Source organism: Meleagris gallopavo, chromosome 1 (assembly GCF_905368555.1).
Source record: "Meleagris gallopavo chromosome 1, MGAL_WU_HG_1.1, whole genome shotgun sequence".
Taxonomy (NCBI): domain Eukaryota; kingdom Metazoa; phylum Chordata; class Aves; order Galliformes; family Phasianidae; genus Meleagris; species Meleagris gallopavo.
Window position 1 is genome coordinate 165,484,891 of NC_139404.1, and position 23,938 is coordinate 165,508,828.

The window sequence follows — 23,938 nt, forward strand, 5'->3', positions numbered from 1 at the left end:
TCTGAAGGGAAGAAATGACATCTTTCCAAGATATTTTCTTTCAATAAAGAAAGCAGTTATTGCTATAATGACATTTAATTGTTTCCACAGCTCTCCGAATCTTGTTGTCTTGGGATACAACTTCCAATCTTACTACGTGTTTGACATCTCAAATTTCTCATCAAACTGTTATTTGGAAAATAAATGTCCCCATTGTTTTGCATTTTGGCTCTGCCTGGTCAGGAGTTTTGGTGTATGCCTGTGTACTTCAGCATATTTTTCCAGTTGCATCTATTTCTTTGAGCTGTCACTTAACATTCTGGTATCCAAAATGCTTTGTGGTCTTAATTAATACTTCCTTGTTCCTTTATTTCTTTCAATCTTCTGTAGGCTGACTTTAGAGTATTCAGGTAACAGCAGGAGAGGAACCCTATTGACATCCTTAGGATCAAAACAAACAATCCACAGCTGCCTTTCAGGTCTCTGGCACTTATGTAAATTTCCAAATATTTGTAAGGATCATAGAGAAGATGCAACCCATTATCAGAGAAGCAGAATATGTGACTCGAGTTTGTCATGTAATTACATTCGGCAGCATTTTGATGGGTCAAGATTTCATATGTGTTATTGTGACATGCAGTCCACCAAAAAAAAAGCGTTTGCTTATGGCATCTTTCTTTTCCATCTCTAAAAGATGGAAATGGTATTTACTTACCAGCTTCTTCCGAGCACTGTGAGGATTAACAAATTACTGTAAAGAGAGTTCAGCTGGTTGTTAGGGTAAGCTAATTTACTTTTCATTTTTATTATTAAAATTACAGAGTCTTAATTCCCATGCAAACATAAAAAAAATGTTTTGAGGATATAATGCTCGAAATATGTGGAGTATTACCGTGGACTCAATATGATGAGAGTAGAGTTGGCATTCTGCCTACTTCAATGACAGTCTCTATGATGGGGGAAAAAGTCCAGTCCCAGGTTTCTATATGGGAATCTTGTATGTTACAGAGGAGGCTGAACAACTGCAATCTACACAGACAAGGCATATTGAATAGGCATAGTAGAACTGCCTTTACCACCTTCACAATGTTTTCATATTCAGAAGACTTCAAAAGCAGAGATGTAATCCGATCATACCAAAAGACATTTTCTTATATTCAGGAAAAGTACTATTTTTTTGCAAGACTTGAATTTTATGTTTTTAATCTCTGTTAAAGGCAGATTCCTCTGCTATATACAGGTGAACACACTCACTCCACCTGTGGAAGAAGTATCTCTGATTCAAATAGCTGTATATCACAGAATCATAGAATGGCCTGGGTTGAAAAGGACCACAATGATCATCTAGTTTCAACCCCCCTACTGTGTGCAGGGTTGCCAACCACCAGACCAGGCTGCCCAGAGCCACATCCAGCCTGGCCTTGAATGCCTTCTGGGATGGGGCATCCACAACCTCCTTGGGCAACCTGTTCCAGTGTGTCACCACCCTCTATGTGAAAAACTTCCTTCTAATATCTAACCTAAACCTCCCCTGTCTCAGTTTAAGACCATTCCTCCTTGTCCTATCACTATCCACCCTTGTAAACAGCCATTCCCCCTCCTGTTTCTACACAAGTAGCCACAATGAGGTCTCGCTGGAGCCTTCTCTTCTCCAGGCTAAACAAGCCCAGTTCCCTCAGCCTTTCCTCATAGGAGAGGTGCTCCAGCCCTCTGATCATCTTAGAGGCCCTCCTCTGGGCCCACCCCAAGAGCTCCACATCCTTCCTGTACTGGGGGCCCCAAGTCTGGACGCAGTGCTGCAGATGGGCCTCGCAAGAGCCGAGTAGAGGGGGACAATCACCACCCTCTCCCTGCTGGTCACCCCTTTTTTAATGCAACCCAGAACACAGTTGGCCTTCTGGGCTGCAAGTGCACACTGCTGGCTCATGTCCAGCTTCTCGTCCACCAGGACCCCCAAGTCCTTCTCTGCAGGGCGGCTCAAGGAGTTCTTCACCCAGGCTGTATAAACACCTGGGATTGCCCCGGCCCAAGTGCAACACCCTGCACTTGTCCTTGCTGAACCTCATTAGGTTTTCATGGGCCCACTTCTCCAGCCTGTCCAGGTCCCCGTGGTTGGTTTCTCCTCCCTTCAGTGTATCGACTGCACCATTTAGCTTGGTGTCATCGGATCCTACTATTTGCATTGATCCTCGGGCAGTCAGCCTTTTCACTGAGAAAATAGGAACCTCAGCCATGTTAACCAGTAAGAACCAGTGGCAGGAAGAAGGTTTTTGTAATATAGGTCCTATTTTTCAGTTTGTTAATACCCAGCTTGCAAATGACAGAAATGATCAAACTAGCAATTGAAAACTTTCATCTCCAAGTTACAGCGGTAATTCCTTCTTGCTTATATTTAAAGTGTCCTTAATGATAGCTGTTACATGTCTTGTTATATGAGTTAGAAGCTAAATATGAGAGTATTGTACACTTTTTAACTGTATTTCAGATGAGTTAAAACATTTTTTATATCCCCTACATTAGGAGAGATGTAAAACAAACAAATAAAGGAGGTGCAGTCAAACTTCAGGTTGAGAAATTCATGTAGGGATTTACTTTCATAGGGCTTTCTATGTGTTAAATCTCGGTTTACCAAAATCATCTGGCCACTATCTCTTGAAAGGCTGGATTGGAAGTTAATGCAGAAAGCTGTTTCTGATTTGCACTCTGCCATTCACCTAGGTGATGATTTCTTTTTGCTATCCACAGCATGTGTCATTTTTTCCGTTTTCTTTCATGCATACTTTGATTCTCCATGGATCAGTACACATTCCTGATTTATCTGAAACTTATATTTTTACCTAGGGAGTTGGGCTATACCATCATCTGAGGGCCAGCAATGAAAAGTTGGAAAGGCTGAAAAAATAAGTTATTGTGTTATCTAGAATGTTGCAGGAAAGCTAGAGAGGAGGTTGTTCATGTTCGTTATGTACCTACTGCTAATTAAGAGTATGCCTTTGAAGAGCTTTGAATTTATTTATTTATTAATATACAAAACCAATATTCATTTATTTACAGAGACTGGTGAGATAAATGGATATTGTTTCTCTCTTAGGCGTAATCGTACCACTGGATTTCTATAACTGTGTAACTTCATTTATGCAGATTTCAGTGAGAGGTGTAATGGAGTTATCTCATTTAAGTTACAAGTTTGTGCACTAAAAGAGACTTTTTGTTGCTCCATGTGACAAATTTTTCTTCAAAAAGTAAATTTATAAACATAATCTTCAAAACTGTGATTTTATCATAATTTATCCTTCTTTACTTTGCAGCCTACTTTGTAGTTGTCAATAGAGAAATGTTACATTTCCTATTTTGTTCTTTTGTGTTATTTTCCAGAGAACCAATCAGAAGAAAAATCTGAAAGTAGCAGCTATGGTGAGTGTGGACACTTTCTTTGAAACACTTCAGTAATGACTTAAAACTGAGCCTTTTCGGTTTTACTTTTCAATAAATTGGTAGCTAAAAGAAAAAGAAAGGTCTGTTATATTTCTAGGGCAGCATATCATAAACTTCTGCAATCAGAAGCTTAAATTATTAACATTTTTAAATAAACGGAAAAAAAATTATGGAGGAGAGCATTAAAAATGTAATGTTTTATGGAACGTTATTTTAGATTTATATTTGGTATTTCTTATCTATTTTTTTTTTTAGGTCTTTTAACTTGGCTCTTTTCATCCCAGTTGGAAAATTTGTAGATTTCCAAATCTTGTGTTATTTGATTTTAATTGCGTGGACTAATTAGTCTAAATTATGGCATTCTAGCGTTGTACTTCATTCCATTTTTCTAATGCTTGAGAAAGATTTATCAATTCCTTGGAAAGAGTCAGAAATTCTTAGTTCGCTCATGTAAAATGCTTCTGTTAGGTAGGATATCAGGCAGACTTAGGAATCGAAAGATTTTGTTTGAAATCTAAGCTAGTCTCTGCAGGCTTCCTTTACAGCGAGGAGGAAGGAGACAGCTCCATAAAATAGCTAAGAATAAGAGGAAGAGGTGCAAGTGCAATTCCCTAGCAGCTCAAGCAGAACTCTCTTGAGGTCAGTCCTAGCTCCCTTCACTTCTGATGAATCCTTTGGGCTTACATTACTGAAATTGCCAGATACGTACATGACAGCATGAAAATCTTAGTATCAAGTAGCATTTAATAAAAATTCCCTTTTTTGCTTTTATGAAAGAAAGAGATTTCAGAAATATCATTAATATACTAGTGCAAATAAGTGCCAAGGTTAGAAGGAACCTGCAGTCCTGGAAACTAGACGTGGCTAATGCAGTATATATATAGATCAATCTCAGTCTTGTTTGTAGGATTACTTGTGATGCATACAGATTTAATTGTACCAATGCTTACAATAAGGAATGGCAGAGGCAGTAGATGAACTGGAAAGAGTCTTACAATCCCCATCCTTCTTTTTAAAAGGAATTCCTAAACATAAGTGTAATGCTAATTGTCTTTCACATTGTCTTCTGGAATATGTTAGCATGAAGATGTCTGTTTCTTGTGTGTTTTATGAATTGCAGTTTATTCCAGATACTTGTTAAAGCCTGATCATTGTAATTATAAGTTAATTGTGATATGACTTTAAGGTTACAAAGGGCTACTTTCTAGAGATTGGTATTGTATACCACTTGAACACTGAGACTCACTGCCATGGGTGGTTGCATTTAAAGGAGATTAGAGGAGACCACTTCTAAAATGAGTCAGCATATTAATACTTAGGTTGCATTTCTCTGATATTTCTATATAGCTGTAGGCATACATGCTTGTTTGTGCTTTGCAGTTATTTTGTTCGGTTTCGTTCTGGCTTTTCATGTGAATGATTAAGTTGTCTGCGTCTCACTCTTTCTGCTGCTCCTCAGCCATGGTACATTGTGTAAGATGACTGTATATATTTAGTTGCTTACGTTGCGTCAGTGAGGAGAATGAGCAACTGCATGCTGGGCACTGTTTAAATACACTGACAAGATAAAGTGCCAAACTCATCTGATAGAATTAAGCTGGTTGGGGATTCAGTTAATAAATGATGGTAATTGGTTACGCCATTTAAAGGCATTTAAAGGAAGGCTCTTAGCCATCAGTTACACTTACTTGTTTAGAATTTGTTTATTCACTTTTTTTTTGCTCCCAAATGCGTCATGGAACTCAAATGACCTTTTCCTAACTACCCTTCAAGTAATTCAACTTCTTGAGTCCTCCATTTCATTGCTGGTCTAATTTATCTTGTCCCACAATAAGTACTTTTGAGGCAAAGATGATGTCTTGTATATTTTTGTGTATTATTTTAGCATAACAAGACCCATTATGACTACTTTTAGATGTTTCTGCAATAAAATTTATTTGTAACTAGAAAGTAAATAAAGGAAGTGAATAAGGAAATCCTTTGATTTACCTCCTTAAGATTTTAACCAAAATTTTTGCTTTAGGAATATACTGTCAATCTTCAGAACTTATTTTATAGATCATTAGCATTACGTTTGATATTTGTAGTAACATTTATCATTGGATCAGTGTTGCCACAATTCATAATACTGTATAGAGAGACAACACAATACTGGTTCAGACCAAAGATGATCATATACTCAGTATCTTGTCCTCAGTGGTGCCTAAGAATTCATGAGAAGAGGATAAGAACAACGTAACAGCATTGTGGTGCTTCCCTAGGAATACTTCTTCCAGTCTTTAATGATCAGAGAGATCCAGACCCAGCAGTGATGGTATTTTATTTAGTAGGCCTTCTTCAGTTTTACTTCTGTGAAGTATCCCTGTTGATTTTTGAGCCCATGTAATCGGTCCTGACTTTGAATGATGTGAAGGTTATAGTCAAAATATTAAGGAATTAAGGTATAACATCAAACAAGTTTACCTAAAAAAAAAATTGAGTTCTTTTCACATAATTCAGTTTGATAATTTGAAATCAACAGTGCTCAGGGATTCAGCCACTGTTGTTCAGTGCCTGGAGCCAGGTTTTTGTTGAATGTGAAAGGAAGGTAGCAGGTAAGGTGTCAGCTAAAGGAAAGAGAAATGAGAATTGGTCCTACTCCTTCCTATATCACGCTGAGCAACATCACATATTTTCTGAGCAAGTAATTTAAACCCAAATACATGTATGTAGATCTTGTTGGCTTGTAGATTCTCTTGCACCTCCCTGTAAGTGCTGTCAGTGATGACAGAAGCTGTGAAAACCAAGCATTTGTACCAGGTAAAGTGTGACCTGTCCTCCAAACTGCCCCCAAGTGGAAATACCCCAAAGCTGTTGTCTCTAGCATATATAGTCTTCTAGGCATGGTATGGTAAAGAAATGTGTTCTCTTGTGTTGTCCTCTTGGAGGTGTATTAAAGTTGCATAGGCAGCAGCTGATTCTAATATTACTGAGGCTTTGAGAACATCATTTGGAAAGCATAGCTAATCTTTCATAGGGAACTGTGTGTCAACTGTGTATGCAAACTCCAGGTGCATATTTTTTTCAAGGACACGTACATCAAGGAATATTACATGTATTTAGATCTTGAACCCGCTTCAAGCCAGTTGCACTCCCATTGTGTTTAAATTTCATCTCTTAAAGTATTTGACATAAGGTCATGGCAAACAGCAGCCATCAGAACTTAACATGCTTTAGGACAAGGTTAGTCATCTCTTTCCCTGTGCCTGCCAGTGAGTAATACTAAAGCCTACTAGTGAGAGGAGAAGCACCATTGGGACCATTTATTGGACTTTGGGTAAGAGGACTAAATTATCTGAGATGCTGCAGACAATAGAACATGAACCTAGTATTAAAATTTTGCCGATTGTGAACATACATATTTGACTGCAGACACAAATATGTAACATTTGAATTGTCTGCAGATGATGATAACCTGTTCCATTTTTTGATGTAATAAAAAAATCAGGTATTGATTATACATGTGTTGGAATACTTAAAATTCAGTGTATGTACTTCTATTAAATGCTGAACTGCATGGTTGTTTTTTGTTAAGGATGCAGACTTTTTACATTATGGCAGAACTGCATGAAGCTGCTACGTGCACATTTGATTTTAATCTATTTGAAAGTGGTTAGTATATATTAATTGTACTCCAAAAGTAAAGCTTTAACTGTATGGGGAAGAATGATCATCAGTAGGAGTAAAGGAGTAGTTATTTAAATGCTAGCAGAAACCTCAGTATAAGATAACTTAATTACAGAATCTGTCATTTTCAAGCCACAGAAGCAGTTTTTGTCTTGGAAATGTAACTTTTTTTTTTTTTCCTGTTGGTAGGTAAATGCAATAAAACTTAAATTACAGGCTTCTTGGTAGTATTCCAGGAATCACAATAAGTAATGAGGCTCCATTTGTTGCTGCTAATATACACAGAGAGGCAACCATTTCTCTTTCAAGGTAGTCAGAGTCTATTATACTGGCTAAAATAAATATTGTGGATATCCAAGTGGTAGAACAGTATAAAGGATATGGATTTAATGTAGATTAAATATTAATTGGAGCTGAGTTTAAAAAAAAACAACTTGCATAAATACTGTCTTTAATGTCTGTTTATCTTAGAATACTGTATGAATATTATAGTATTTATCTTCTTGACTTAGAAGCCCTGATGTGTTTAGCCTGCAGTCATCTTTTCGTTGCATTTATAGTTTGTCTCAAACTCAGTAAAAAAAAATACTAAAAAAATTTACATATAGTGAACTTCACAGCTTTCAGTACAGACCTATAATTTTATCATGCAGTCTCTATTCTGAGAACAGAACCCAGTATGAAACAGTGGGAGTCAATGCCCCAAGCATATTCTCTCCTTCAGCTGTGCCAGCGTCCAGTATGTTGGATTACTTCACTGAGCAGTACACTTTTGGCTTGTGTTGGAGGTTTTGGTCTTTCTTTGTGACTCTCAAGTAATGCCAGGAATTTCAGCCACGTCTGATCTTGCATACCATGACTCCACAAGTTGTTTGTTGTCTTCTCTGAGAAATTTTGCTGATTGTTGGAGTTCATCTACATGCCAGCATGATCGCATCACGTGGATTCCATCATCAGTCCTTTGCAGTGTTACAGGACTAAATGAAAGCCTTAGATGGTGGTTCAAAGGGGCAGAAAGAGATCAAGTGCTTGCTGCCTTGACCAGTACAGGGCTAGTATGTAGTGGATGTAAAACTAGCAGGAAGCAGTTTCAAAGTAAACATGAAGTGATTCTACGCTCAAAATGTAATTAAGCTGCTGAATTCCTTGCCAGAAGATGTGTTTGTAAAGATACTTTGTATTAAAGGCTTTCACAACCGAAGAGACGTGTAAAAAAATATCCACTGAAAGGTCTGGAGATTTAGAAGACATCTGATTCTACAGACCCACAAATGCCTGATGGTGGCTTGATGCGTATCTAGGATGAGAATCCAATATGTTTAATCTGTCCATAAGCATTTTCATGGATGTCTGCATCCACCCATTGTGTTGGAAACAAGATGCTGAGCAGACCCAGTAGTATTATTCTCAAACTGTAGTTTTTTGTTTGTTTTTTTCCAACTGATGAGGGCTGCTCTGAAAGTAATACCTCCTATTTTATTATGGTGGCCCATGATGTCAGAGGTGGATGTTGATGGTATGGCAGAAGAGGTTGAACCTTCCTGTCAGTATTCTGTTACAGATTGTTGCCGTGTGATAGATGGCAGCAGAGAGGCAGTCTGACAAAATGGCATCTGATATGGGAGTGCATATGAAACAAAAGTGTGTCAGTGAATTCCTCCATGCAGAAAAAATGGCACCCACTGACATTCATCAATGCATGCTGAATGTGTATGGAGACGTGCCTAGCTAACATTAGGGTCTATGTCGCAAAGTAGTGTTTTGTAGCTGAGAATTTATTCTATCAAATAATGTTATGTTCATTGTAGCTGTTGTAGTTTCCATGGAAATAAATAGGAGGCATTTCTTTTGGAGCAACTTACATGTCTAGTTATATGGTAAGCACATCTGCCTGCATTTTTAAACAACGTGCTTGTGATAAGCTCTTTGTTGGTTGTTTTTTTTTTTCCCCCCTCTTTACTTACCACAAATTACTACTCCATTTCATAGCGAGGAAGAAGAAACTTCACATAGATTAGTAGCCTTAACCACTTGAAGCGACTGAATAGGCTCAATGTGGGAGTGACTTCTGAGGGCAAAGCCAAGAGCAGTTCCAAGGTTGCCTGTAGTTATTTACCTTAGCTACAATTGGATGCGAGAGTACTGGAGGCTGTTGTGCAGTAGGACCTCAGCTTTCTGTGTGCCTGAGTCTGGAAACAGTCTGGCAGAGCTCATTTGGTGCTCTCCCTGGACTATAAGGCTTTTCCAGCCCTTGCCAACAGGAGCAGGAACAGTGTGTAGCTGTGCTACAGCATATTGTTTTACTCATGCAGGTTGTCTTTGGGATTTCTGCACTGTAATCTGTGTGTAAGCCAGAAATCATCATTGTGCACAGCAGAAAGTATTAGAGAGATAGATTTTTATTATTGTATTAGAAGGCATAAAGAAGTCTATATGTTAGGTTTCTGAACTGTAGGGAAAGAATACAAGTTTCTATTCGTTTTAGAAAATGTATAGGAAATAGCACAAGAACTGCAATGCTTGAGATGCTGAGTTAGCATTGGGAAAACTAGGAAGCTGAGAGTACCCTTTTCTCTCTTTAGATGATTCTTATCTGCCTGATTTGCAGGAGCTTTAATTTGTTTTTTATGAGATTACCAGTTTCAGCATTGAGAAAATATACTGCTTTATCCCAAGTTGCTGAAGGCTTTACTTATGTAGTAGAGAAGCAGAAAATGACTGGGTTTGGTGGTACAGTTGCATATTCTGTTTATGTTTTTTGATGCTTAGGCTGTTCATTGCTAGTTTGTTTGCTTAATTTTTTCTTTCTAATTGAGAGAGTCTGTACCCACGTCTGACCTGTTCTTTTTTTTATTCATCTGTTCACTATGGTACAAAATCAAGAACTTAGCAAGCAGCTTGCTGTGGAGCTGCAGGAGTAGCTTTATAGCTTGATATTTTTCTGTTAACAAGTAAAAAAAATTGAATCTTTCCATTCCTCTTATTTCTGCTGCTGCAGGAAAAAAAAAAAAAAAAAAAAAATCTTTCTGAAACATGACTTATCAAAAACCAAAAGTTGGTTGTGGTAGCAGTACTTTGGAGATAATTAGACCATAAACTTGTGTTGTCCAATCTCACTGTTACACTGCGCAGCTGTGCCTCATCATCAACCCAAGGCCCCAAGGTTACAGTCACCTCTCACAGAGTCCTTTTGCTCTGCTCATCCTTGGTGCTCAGGGATTGTGAGCTGGCTCGCTGCACCACCCCCTCCTCTCTGCTTGGACAGTCTGGCACTACAAGTTCTAGCAAGCCCCTTGGATCCCTATTTTCCTGGAGCTGGAGTTTTCTCTAGGAAGCAGCTTTGGGTTTTAAAATCTCACCACTCTTCTCCTTGGTGTAGTTGGTCTCATTTCCACTAACCTATGTAATGTCTCCCCAAATTATTTAACACCAGTCACCAAGGCAATACCGTGCTTATTTTTAGCATTACCAGAACTTTACAGACCTTTAGAACGACTTGGTTTTTAAAATCATCTTCTAATTACTTGCTTTTCAAACCTTAACGGTGTTGAGCTTGCACGCCATCATGTAATAATGTTTTAAATGAGTAGCTGATGTTTACGGGTATAATTCTTGTACCAGTTTCTTGAACATTTTTCTTTCTGAAGCAGCAGGGCAGTATTCTTTTCAGAAGCTTAAAATGAACAAATGTGGTGCTATATGATAATAGCAATGATGTTAAGCTGTTACCAGTGCAGATAGAAACAGTTTTTTTGGAGACTGTTGCTTTAGCTGTGGCACTCCTACTACACACATTTTTAGGAAGAGAAATCAACTGTCTGGTTCTGCAGAATATTATGCAATTTCTTTCAGAATGCTTGCTCTGGTGCCATCGTACATCTCCCTCCTACGGTCTTGAGTTCTTGCAGCGTTTCTTATTTTCTGGCATTTTACTTTGAATGATGATTTATGAAGGCAGTGTTTTGAGAAAGTGCTCTGTGTGATATACTCTTGCATAGCACTTTCAGAACATCAATTTCAAAATTAATTGGAAACCATCATATTTTCTGACCTTAAATTTGTGTACTTTAATGATGGCTTCGTTTCAACTGAATAAAATATGCAGACCTGTGCACAGTTCATGTGAAAATGCTTGTATTTTGTTAACTAGTAGTCATTTTCCTGTCAGTCTAAGAATTTCTGACACATGTTAAGACAGGAGACAAGGTTGAGGTTGGATAATAGGTATCTAGCAAAGATGAATTAATTCTAGTCTAAGAAAATAATATTTGTTTTGTCGTAGACCCAAGTTGACTCGTGCCCCCATCACTCATCCTGATTCATTAGTTGACAGAATTAGGGCAACGTGACCTTTCTACCCAAATAAAGTAATGAATGAGACACTTCCATTGTTAAATTGTTATATTCATTGTATGCCCTTATTCTGCCTGTATGCTAATAGGGAGAGAGCTAGAGAGCTTATGTTTCTTCAGACCTTCCCATCTCATTGAATGGCAGCCTTGCAATGCTTGTAAGAAGGAAGTGAAAATTACAGTGTCACTGATTGCTGCAAATGATGTAATGTTTTTCCCTTTAAGGTCTAAATAAGTATTAACTGCCTTAGAAAAGAAGTAGCCAATTGTCACTTATACAGTCATAGTAAGTACGAATGCAAAGGTACAGTTAAAAATATGACGTAAGTATGTGAAAATGTCAGTAGTGCAATTAGGATGCTGAACACTGATCAGTGGGTAGGCAGTAATGACTGAGATGAGAACTATAATTTGACGTTGATGCAGAGCCCTATTTTCTAGCATCGAGGCCACCTCTCGAAGCCACCTTTGGCTCTAGAGATCATTTGTAGTAAGTGATTGGAGTCTGAGGGAATACTTCAGGGGAGCATCATACATGTTTGTCTGCTTCCTATATTCTTTCCTATATTCTTTACTGATTTCTCTTCTTACAGTCAGGCTGATGCTCACCCCTAACAAAGCCCCACAGCCCCTCTAATGAAAGGGATGAGTGGCATAAGAGAAAAATGAAAATTAGCTGTGTGATACGGGGGGGAAAACGAGGTAGGGAAGGATGTACAGGTCAGAGGATCAGTAATGGCGATCCTGCCAAAAGATAGGAAGGACTGAGGGATGGAAATAGAGTTCACAGTCACCGTGGGATACTGGGAAAGACAGACCTTAGTCTGATGTAATACAGCCACTCTTAGGTTCTGTCCTGTATAGAAATAAACCGAATCGGTGATAACTATAACAGCATAGTGCCAAGTGTGATAAAACTGCCATTGCTTTCTCCTTAACTGATGGAAAATAGGCATATGCAAGTGCAGGAGGAAGCAGTACAATGGGTGATTTGATCAATATATGTATATACTTAATGAGCAGTCATTCAGGGAGTTTACAGGGGCCAGAATATTCTTTCTGCAATGCGTGTTGGTCAGTCCTGCCTTCAGCTCCCTCCTTCGCTACTGAATTGTTTGCTGGATGGCCCTTTCTCTTGCCCAAAAAATAGACAGAGGCAAGTGGAGTCGACATAGAGCAAGAGCAGGCATAGTGCCCCCTAGGGGAAGAGGAAGTTACTTTTTACTCCTACCTTTGAATTGCAAATCCACGCATTTCTTTTGTGATTCTTGTAGGTTTCAGTACTGATAAGTAATTCTTAGTGAAAGAGGAATAGAAGTACTTGTATGTAAATTATATTCAAAGCAGTACTGTTAAAATAGCTGTTAGTACTTCTGACCTAAGCACTTGATTTTGTGATTTATTTTTGTTGTAGTATCCTTAAGTATACAATTTCCAATTGCAAAGGCAAGGTAGGAAAAGAAAAACTCACTGTCTCTTCTGACACAGCCATAGGAACACAAGCACCCACCTGAGTGAACATATGCAAACTGTATTTGCATTTTATTAAATTTATTTATGGAGTAAAAAGGAAACATACAGTACAATGGTAACTGTATAATTCGATGTATTTGTGGATTTGTTCAGTGTGAAGCTGGAAGACAATGATTTTGTTATCCCCATCTTCCTTCTGTTTCTGCTCTGTGATTCCAACAGCTGAGTGGGTGCATTTGATCAGAGGTACGCATAGTTATGTAATTTTTCACTTCAAAAATAATAACAAAAAATAGTTTAAGAGCTTTTTTTGTTTTGTTAGAAAGATGTAGGTACTCCGAACCAAATGCCTGGCAAATAAAAACTTTCCAGTAAGACTCTTAAGAATAGTTGCAAAATATTCTTAGAAGGTATTTCAAGCGGTTTGAACGTTTCCTATGATTACCAACTTGTAAATAGCTTACATTACAAAAGTACTTTCCATAGTAAATGCAGAGCCATCGAACTCTGCTTCTTCGTCATGAGTGAAGTTCTACTGAGGTGGGCGACTGGTGCTTCTTTCTGATGCTTTCAGTGCTAACAATTCCAAAGAGCCCAAATGAAAGGCAAGCAACCAAAGCAGATTTTTATGAATTATTTGGAATCAAAATTAATTTATTTCTTTTCTTCTTCTCAACTGAAACAGCATTTTAAATCCCAACCAAAGATTAATTCTAACTGAATGTTACAACCAAAAGCACTTAAGTGAAAAATGGGTGATGAGACATCTGAGGAGCAAATTTCTCCAGACCTTGTGCTTATACAGGCTATGTATTTGACAGCGCTGAGAGCAGCCTTTCAAACCTGTAGATTATTGAAGGAGCTTGGTTAGATTGTCTCAGCGCTTTTATTTTTTTGCTCACGTGAAGAAGTGTGTCTACAAATGACTTTTCATACAGTCGTTCTATGTGAGGGTATTTCTAGTACTTGTCCTAGCAATCAGCAGGAATTTGAATGTGTTTCAGGTGAGCTATTGCATTTACTTTCCACTGAAGTTCTGGAGATAGTTTAAAGTATAAGATTAGTGATTAGTGAGGATTTCTGACAATTGTGGTGGTGAAGGAGGGAGTCAGACACGTACACAGTGATAGCATTCTGGCTGAAATGGCCTGAAAGTGTAAAAGTGGTGCGTATGTAAGAAATTACATTTTACTGTATATTTTTGTGGATGGTTAATGCATTTGGACAAACGTGGGTCAGTTCTGGGACACATAACCTGCATGCCTGAAATTTACAGCGATGCAAATTTCAAACAGTTTGGGAAAGTTCCACTTAAAGCCACATCTTTTTTAATCATTACGTTTTTAACACAGGGAGGACAGAAAAGTTTGTAGTTTCTAGCCCGAGGGTTTGTTCTAAAGAGGTATTCTGGAGATAGTGGATTTTCCCACTAGATAAAATCATAGTAGTTTATTGTTCAGTCACTTCTGTCTGGTCTCCCTCTGTGAGTTCGTCTGTGGGGACTCTGATACCAGCAGCTGTTGTATGTTATAATGAACATATAAACAGAGTTTGACATTGGAGGGTAAGGAGGGAGTTGTTGTATGCCATTGTATTCCTGGTCACTGTTACTGAAGATGGATTTATTCCCTCTAAAATCCAAAAGAAGGCTGTTCTCGTCAGATATTGTCTGTTCTCCTCAGTTGTCACTTTAGCATGGATTGTACTGCATTTTCTTTGTACATTCTTAATGTTTGCTTTCTTTTTTCTGTACAGACTAGATGTTCTGGGAAAGCTAAGAAACCACTTAACTGGGTTTGCTTTCTTTAATGGGATTTCACTTGACTTTTGGGTTCATTTGAGCTGTTTGTGGTGGTAGAGTTCACTGACGATCAAAGCTTAAACTCAGAGTTTGAGCAGCTTCCATTTGCGTTATGTGATGATTTTTCATTTGGCTTTTGTGGAGTGACTGCTTTGTAAGCTCTGTTTAAAATACAAATGGGAAGATATAATAAACTGTACAGATGAGGAGAAAGAAGGTATTTATTCCATCGCTTATACTGATGATTCCTAAATGCTACAGGTGATCTATTCAAAACTAATACTACTACCTGCTTTTGGTAAGCTGTTGTGCAGAGCAAGGGCTCTGCTAATTGCCTGTCTTTATGATCACCGGTGATTAGTGGAAAATAGTGACTGGAAAATTGTAGGAGGTTGGAAACCTGTTACAAGAAATTGTTGGAAACCTGCTACGTGAAATTTTATGCCAAACATTTTTATTAGCCATCTGATAAATAGATATACGCAGAAAAATGTAACATTCTCTGCAGAGTCAACTCATTTCCCATCATAGAAACTGACCCCAAAGCATTATTGGTTGGCTGACATGTTCTTAGCAGTTGCTATTAATGTAGTAGCACAGCTGTAAATTTCTTTTTAAGAGAGTTGAAAATCAGAGTTGTTTAACTTTAGAATCAAGCAGATTAATTTTAAAACCCTCTTTCAGTACCACGTTGGTTGTTTTTTTGTTTTTTTTTTTTTGCAAATTCAGCATAACAACAAATTAGCATCAACACTAAGGAACATTTAAAAACATTTATTCCAGTTAAAATCCATACTGAATTCATGAGGAGCAGAACATACTGTGAGCCTGCCTGTTGTATGAGAATAGTCTCGGTGCTGCTCGGCAGAGCAGTTAGGTGTATGCATGTTAGTCATACAAGTACACAGAAATTCAGCGAGACTTCCCGGTTGAAAGCCAGCATGAAAAAAAACATAGTACAAATACCAGAAAGCATTCGGTCTCTGTTTACACTGGTTAGCAGATAAATTTGATGCCTGAATTTAATAAAAATTTCATTCAGCTCGAATAAGCCGGAGATGGATGTCGTTACGAGATTTACATACCATTAGCTCACATTAAGTGATTAGCAGCCGAGCTGTGCGGTACAGGGCTGGTTAGATACGAGATCTGTGATGCCAGGACGCTGCCGTTAAAGGAGGTCTGCCGACTGCATGCTTGTTTCCTCTGCCTTTGTAATTACTTGATAAAATGAAGTGCATCGCTGTGAACAATAGATCCTTTGGAACAATCCAGGCTGGTCAGCAGTCTGAATCCGCATTTTAAAGCCATCATAATTGCCTCAAACTTAAGAGTTTCCAGGGTGCAGACGAAGGTGTTGTCCTCCTTCAGCACAAGTCGTGTACCATTTTCAGACTTTATGAAGTATTTGAATTGAATTATATTCGAAGAGACTGAAAACTCCTCTGGAAATCCATCCAGCCTGCTTTTAGACACCAGTACGATTCGGGATTTTATTTTTGCTATGAAATCAGGAGCGTTACAAAAGATCCGGAGCCCCTGCGAGCGGTCGTGGCTGTCAGTTATTTCCAGGAAAGTGGTCTCTCGAGATGCGAGCTGCTCCTTCTCCCACCTCGATTTCACTGCATCCGATAAGACCTTCAGCTGAAAGAAATCTGCTTCGTGTGCCAGAAGTTGATTTTCTCGAAACCCTTCCGGTAGAAGAAGTTCTCCATTTCGTAGGAAGTTCAGAATGTGTCTGAATAGGAGTCCATCTCTGTCTATGAAGTAATGTCCATCTGCATCAAACGGGCACATTATTTTTCCGTTGATGATGCCTTCGAGGAAAGAATCTGGGTACTTGGTTAGTGTTTGTTTTTGTGTGATGTACAGATAGCCACCAACATTCAGAGTAATCAGAGAGGTTTTATAGTCCTTGTCTTGCTCAGAGCCCTCGAAGTTGCTGTGGTTTTCTTCAGATTCCTTTGCTCTTCTGTTTGATTTTCTCTCCATTATCGAAGCGAGCACAGCGATCTTGCTTTGTTCTTGTCAGCTTGAAAAGAGAGAAATTTTTATTTAAGAGCACCTTTCTTCAGCTCAGGCACGATGTTGGAATGGAAATGCTGCTAGCATTGCTCGGGCTGTCAGCTGGGTTTTGCAGTAGGTGGCGTATCAGCTGTGTATGCAGGGAGATGGTAGGAATATGACTGTAGAGGGAATTTGCATTTAACTGTGTGAGGGAAGGAGGGGATAAAAACCACTTCTCTTTCTGTCCTTACACCTAGGAAGTTTACAGAGTTTTGAGAGTTCCGCACAGAAATGAGTAATGCTGTTCTAAAGGGCACCTTGTTTTTAATGCTTTGCAATGTGTTTGTAGTATCAGCTGGCCAAATTGTGTGTAATGCTTCTGGAGTTAAACACTCCTCTTCATTTACGGTGCAAGGATCTCAGTTTGCACAGAGCTTTTTTTCACATTTCCCTTGTATTATCTGTGGTACCTGATCGTATAGCAGGGCAGCGCTGAAAGTGAAGGCATCCCTAGTGGTACACAAAGAGTTATCAGTTATGGTTATTCCTCACATATAAGACGTGTGTGTGGCATTGAGATGTTTGCATACTATTACTTTGGAAGTGATGCTGAAGACTTGTCGGTCTGGTGAGTTTTAGTTTGTGATGAAAGCTTCCATTTTCAGCTGATGGAAGCATCCTCACCAATACAAGCACTGCAGCCTAAAGAGGTTTGGCTTTATCTGTGCCATAGTTAAAAACTGTTTTGGAAAGGAGAGCGGTTTGCTGTTCACATTCGTGGTGTTTCTTAAGTTTCTAAGTAGCATAAATTCCTTCTTTTTCAATAGCAACAACGGCTGCCCCGTGAAACAAAGGGTTAGTGTGCTCACAGACAGCGTGCTGAACATCACATAACATTACAGCTTAGCAACACTTGTGTATGGGGGGAGCAGCGGCAGAGCATGCTACAATCAAATGGCTGTCTTCTCTCTGTGAAGCTGCACTGAGGTTGGCTTTTGGGCTCCTTTTAGGAAAGGTTTCCTCTTTAAGCAGGGAGGGGAAGGCTCAGCACACATCTTTGTGCACATTTCCTGGGGCCAGGGGGGGAACGGGCGGGTGGGAGGCACCGTGTGCATCCAGGGCAGCATGAGCAGTGAGCAAGCACTGTGAGCACTGTGAGCACTATGTTGGGCTGGCCTGGGGGAGCAGAGCCCATCTTTGTCCAGATGAGTTTTTCACTTCTACAGGTGAATGCCTCATGCTTGGCTCCAATAAACGACAGAAAGTCAGATGATCCTTTTGTGAATTTTTCTGCTCTGTTTCTAAAGATGTTACTCATACTGTTCTCACTGTCTCTAAGGCTGTTTATTGAAACTGTGGAATCATCACTATAATATTTTATTAATTGGTAATTAAACCTAGTAGAAATAAATGCACTTTTAAAATTTGCTATTCAGCCTTGCCAGGGTATCCCTACCACTGATACTCTATTTTTTTCTGCTGTTGAGTGTGGTATATTAAACAGATATTATTCATTAGATTTTTTTTATCAGGAATTAGTCATGGTTTTAATGTTAACTCTTTGAGACCATTGAAGTGTTTAGCATTGCTTCAGTCAGAGATTTCAACCACTTTCTGATCTTTAAACATTTAAACTTTTTTTCCCAAATCAATTCCATTCTCAATTATTGAGTGAATAATCAAGAAAATGAAAGGCTGGAACAGTTTGATTTAATTTTTTTTTTTTGTCATTGCAAGAGACTTCCGTTCAAATTTAATTTATTATCCAGTGATGGAAAATTCAGCTAATGTGCTTGTATCATATATAACTTTAGTGTTAAATATAGTGTTAGTGGCTCCTAAGAAAATGATTTCTGCAGTGCTTTTGTCTTGCGTGGTTGCGTTGTTGAAACACTTTGAAGCTGAACAAGTAACGTCCTGGCAGAATTAAGCAGGGATTTCAAAGAAGCTGAGGTTTGTAAAGGATAGGAGAGCTGAACTTTCTACATTTTAAGAGGCAGCAGTTACAGAACAGTATCTGCTCTTTCGATTTTCCACGTTCGTAATCTTCTGGATATTTTGATACTTACAGTTGAAATTTTCCGCTTTCATGAACAAGTACATATTCTTTGAAAGATCACACTAAATCATTCTAGTGGTTCATATGATAAAATATTCAAAATCTGTTTGATATGGCAAATGGACTGTGAAGATCATGAATATATGCATTTAAACCTTTGAGGCTTGAAACATTTAGAGTTGATGTAAAATTTTACTCGTGACAGACCCATGCAGCTTTACTTCACTGCAGCTGACAGTTGTCTGTAATACAGAATTTGAGGCTGGCACATCGCTGTGACAACTTTCCACTTCCTGTGATCTACTGTAAGATGTCTTTTCCAAAGAGCCCCCATTCTTTGCATACACTCGATGATGCATGTACTATTGCAGTGCCTGTAGGTTTAGTGAAGTAGAAGATATTTCAGTGGCTTCACATAGCTTAATGTACTCCAGAAGAACGAGATTCCCTTTTCCCTTTCTCTAGAAGATTGCCCTGAAGTCCATTTTGGTAAAGGTAGGCTAATTGTATGCAAATCTACAGACTTTGCCCAGTTTTCTGCTCTCAGAGTCTGTGTGGTGTACTGGGAGTGGAGGGAACTGCACTCAGCGTGTCTCAATCCTTTCTGCTTCCCACTTGGACTGAACAACTTGGTGCTGAATGCTATTCCATGCCACAGGTGAACTGCCTCTGTTTGTGCTCTGTGCAACTGAATTGTGCTTGCTGATGTTGGTAGCTGGAAGTCCTGAAGTAACCATCGCTTTCCAGGCTGCTAGTGTGTCACTTGGTCACTGGAACTGACCATTTGGGTAGCACTGTCACCCTACAACTATCTAGTTTCTTCTCAGACACTGTCCTAGAGATGGTAAAAATGCAGTTCTGGAATCCATCAGCTACAAGGGAAGCAGAGCTGAGGATAATGGAACTAGGGAGCTATCCCTCATTCTGACTGTTGTGCTTCTTTGTGGAAAAAACCTTCCTCTTCTTCAGCCTCCGTCTTTTTTTCCTGATTGCTGATCAGGAAGCAATATTTGGTGGAGCTTGAGCATGCCTCAGAGCTGAGGATCTGGTGCTGGAGCACACCACTGAGAAACCAGTGCTTTACCAAGGCTTCATCTTATGCATCTGAACAGCATCAGCTTGACTCAGATTCTGTTATCAATGAAATTGTCTTGGGTTACAGAAAGCAGCTAATTTTATTTCAGTACAAAATGATAACGGGAAATCTACAGCTAAAAGAGGTGGAGAATTTTTGAAACGTGTTAGGAAGCCACACTAATAAAATCTGCTTGGGTTATTGAGGAAATGTATTAAGCATTTAATGTTATAACACAGAAAGCTGGCCAGGTTGTTGGGACAATTAAACCATTCAGTGGTTACTGTCTCACAGTAATAGTAGCATAGCCATTCTCATCCCAGTAAATATTTGCAAGATGTTGATTAATGGCTATTGAAGACAAGCTCTACACACTAATTAAAAGTGAAGAACTTCAAATAAGAAAGTCTGAACATTCAAGAGTTTTGTCTATGAAATTTTACCAACAGTTACTGTTGATATTTTTCAATAACTTTTGAGCACTGCAAGACTGAAGAAACAAATGCTATGCCAGCATTAAAAGATAAGTTGTATGACCCAAACAAAAAGCGACTGCATGAAAAACAATAAACATCTGACTTGGAAATCAATCAGTTCAAAATTAAGGGAGAAAGATATAATGCTAATCTATGTGAGTGTAGGCAAAATAGACTGTGCCAGAAGTTTTTTCCTGTTTTTGGTTATAATTTGTTCAGCAAAGGAGATGATGCTTTTTTCTTTTCACCTTTTAAGTAGATACTGCTTGTCAAAATGCAAAAATTATATAGAATGTAAAACTATGTAAACTACAAAAATTGTCTGCCAGGTTTCAAACTGGTAAATATTAAGCAGAGGATTATCACCTATACATTGATGTGATTTGGTTCTTGGTCCTCGAGCAGTGATCAAGGAGATAGTTACTGCTGAAGTCTGGAGATGATACGGACTGAAAGTGTAGTAGTCAAGGAGACACATTTGGAGAATGAGGAGGCTCAGGGGAGACCTTATTGCTCTCTGTAACTACCTGAAGGGAGGTTGTAGTGAGGTGGGGGTCGGCCTCTTCTCTCATGTAACTGGTGATAGGACCAGAGGGAATGGCTTCAAGCTGTTCCAGGGGAGATTTAGGCTGGACGTTAGGAAATACTGCTTCTCTGAAAGAGTGGTCAGGCAATGGAATGGGCTGCCCAGGGAGGTGGTGGAGTCACCGACCCTGGAGGTGTTCAAGGAACATTTGTATTTTGTGTTGAGGGACATGGTTTAGTGAGAACTATTGGTTATAGGTGGATGGTTGGACTGGGTGATCCTGTAGGTCTTTTCCAACCTTGGTGTTTCTGTGATTCTGTGATTTCTGATGGAGAATCATTTGGATACTTGGTTAAGACAGTATTTTAATATGGCTAAATATAAAGTTTATATGCTTAGGAATCATAGAATCATTAAAGGTGGAAAATACCTCTAAGAGCATGTAGTCCAATTGTCAACCCATCACCACCATGCCCCAAATCCATGTCTCTTAACTGCCACATCTACGTGCTTCTTAGCATCCTGTTCCAGTGCCTTACGGCCCTTTCTGAGAAGAAATACAGTGTAGTCAGGGCTTGTGGCCCATGTGTTTGTGGAAGGAGAAGGACTGTGGTATTGTCCTGTGTGTACTGAATGCATCATGAACAACTGAAATGAGGTCATCACTGTGGGCAGTGCACAGCAAGCTCTGGTTCCTATTCCATGCATCATTAAGAAAGAGATATGAATGAGCTCAACTTTCTCAGACCAGTTAAGAAACTGAAAAATAAGCCTACTAGAAGATTTGAGAAAACATGGCCTGTTAAGCTTAATGGAGGTGGAAAATACATAATTGCCTGGGTGGGCAGGAAATTTTTATACGCAGCTCTTCAACTTAGCAGTCACAGGTCTAACAAGGTCTAGGTGCTGGAACTTAGAGCTAGATGCAGTGCAGTCAGACTAGGAAATGAACACATTAAAATCTCCAGGCCAGCCTGTCTTTCTCTGTGGCTCCTTGTCTCCTTCTCTCTCTCTCAAAAAAAAAAAAAAAACCTATCAAAACATCTTCTGCACAGTTCCAGTAAATTTCCCCAGCGCCTGTTTACTAAGACTGCCTTAAGCACTTTAATTGCATTTTGGTGGTGATCATCAGCAGAATTTGAAGCTGGAACCGACATCTCCCTGTCATTTCTTTGAAGGAGTCAGCAGCTGAAATTTCTTTATGGGTTAGCATAGGGATGCTCAGTAGAGGCGTGAGTGCATCTGGTGGCTGATGCTGCACATAGGGATCGTGTCGAGCAGCCTACCTTGTGCTGTGCTGACCCTGTTTGTGGTCACTGATGGTGTCAGACACCTGGGGAGACGTCTTTTTTCCCATCTAATCACTGGTCTTAGCTGATCTTCCAGGTATTGGCTCATTCTTGTTGTACTGGCTGGTTTATTTTAAGTAGGTTTTTTTAATGGGGAATTTCTGCTTTCATGCCTTATTCCTCCTTTGGGTTCTAGGTTGATGTGACTGTATTATGGAAGTGTAAAGGCAGACACGACACTTTGGATGTCTTTTCATTGCAGCTCTGGCCCTGCAACAGGTGAGAAGTGGTTCAGGTTTCTGAAGATAGCAAGGATTGTTTGGTGATTTAAGGCTAATTAGGCTGTGAAGAGAGTAAGAACTGTTTCCCTGCTGCATTCTTGCATTTGGAAGTTTGCACGCATCTCTGCGGATTTATTCTAATGGCCTCTCTGGATGACTTAAAATCCCAGGAGAGTCCAGGGAAAATGGGACACAAACCTCAGCTTTGGGTAGCAAATGGAATTTGACACCAGGCTGGGTTAGCTGTAAGGTCTTCTCAGACACTGCTGTCAGCCTGGTACTGGGAATCCCACCCTTGGGATCATTAAAAACCAAGTCCAGGTCACTGGTAATTAAAAGGAGATATTACTGAAGAACTATATCAAGAGATACTACTAAAGATAATCATACTTAACTGGTAGGTTCCAGCAACTTTCTTTATTTCCTAACTCGTTGGTATGGGGAACTTTTTAAATTCACTGATACTGATTCTTAAAACAGAAGATCAGTTTCAAAATTCAATAAGGGTTTTGTGCAGAGATCGATAGTGCAGTGTCAGTGTTCAGACAGCTGGGTTGGGGGGTTCAGATGAGTAACTTTGTGCCATACAAACTAATGGAAAAATGGTCACAGAGTTCCATGGGCAGAAGTGAACAGAAATGTGATGGCTACTAGCAAATGTGGCTTTATGTAAAGGTTTTCTAGTCGAACAAACCTAATTTGTTATTTGGGGGATTGCAAATGTGCTTGATAAAGTGACAACGTGTTTGCAGCCTGCTTAATATCTCATATTGCACACAATTTAGAATCTTGCGACATTCTGATTTTTGTCTAAAAAAAAAAATTTGCAAGCATGAAATAAGATTAAAAACTAGCTGACAGTTACCAGAAAGTAATTATCAGTAAGAAGTCACTTGGGCTGTAGTTTGAAGGGCTTTCTCCAGGATTAGCAAGAGAGATGGCAGCAAGTGAGAGTCACTGCTTATAGGATGTGTCATGATTGACACCAGTGCTGGTCAGGCAGTGAATAACTGTGACAGGACTGTCATACTGTGACCTGGATCACTTAATTCACAGAATCTTTTTAAAGAAAATGCATTTTAACCAAGACAGAAGCAATTACATATATGTATTCCCTAAGAACGGGGAATGCAGAGCACAGAGATAAAACGTGAGGCTTTGGAAGACTCAGAATAGATGCAGTGGTGCTATAATAAGCAATCACCTCCATCAAGTCCCCGAACAATCGATCTTGGGGGGAACCACCAACACAGAGCAGTTCACTGAATCCTAAAAGAGATGGGGCCAATTGTCTTCTGAAAGTCTCCCTCCGTGTGTTGAATTTGGAGTGTGCAGAATAACCTTGAGATGGCTAAAGTGAGGCAAGATAAATTTCAAGCTCATCTCCTGTAGCTGTTATTTTATTTCCTTATATGGTTTTGGTAAGACTGATACAGAAGTATTACGTCTCTTTTCTGGTCTCCGTATTGTTAAAATATCATTGAAGGGTTGAGTTAGTGCAGGTAAGAGCCACACGACT

General features: G+C 39.2%; 2 protein-coding genes across 2 annotated transcripts in view; one reads left to right on the forward strand and one right to left on the reverse strand.

Moving 5' to 3' along the window:
• GTF2F2 (general transcription factor IIF subunit 2) overlaps positions 1-23,938 on the forward strand; it is an 87,830-nt gene that overhangs the window by 13,144 nt on the left and 50,748 nt on the right. Inside the window, exon 5 of the mRNA XM_085215832.1 lies at positions 3,355-3,393. Coding sequence (XP_085071958.1) covers positions 3,355-3,393 — 39 coding nt within the window. The remainder of the gene's footprint in view (positions 1-3,354; positions 3,394-23,938) is intronic.
• KCTD4 (potassium channel tetramerization domain containing 4) lies at positions 15,466-16,957 on the reverse strand. The gene has a single exon (XM_010728829.4). It carries the CDS (start codon positions 16,696-16,698, stop codon positions 15,925-15,927), a length of 774 nt encoding a protein of 257 aa, XP_010727131.1. The 5' UTR covers positions 16,699-16,957; the 3' UTR covers positions 15,466-15,924.

Bases quoted from the DNA above. Each gene is read 5' to 3' on its own strand.
- KCTD4 (XM_010728829.4), bottom strand. From the start codon at position 16,698: ATGGAGAGAAAATCAAACAGAAGAGCAAAGGAATCTGAAGAAAACCAC.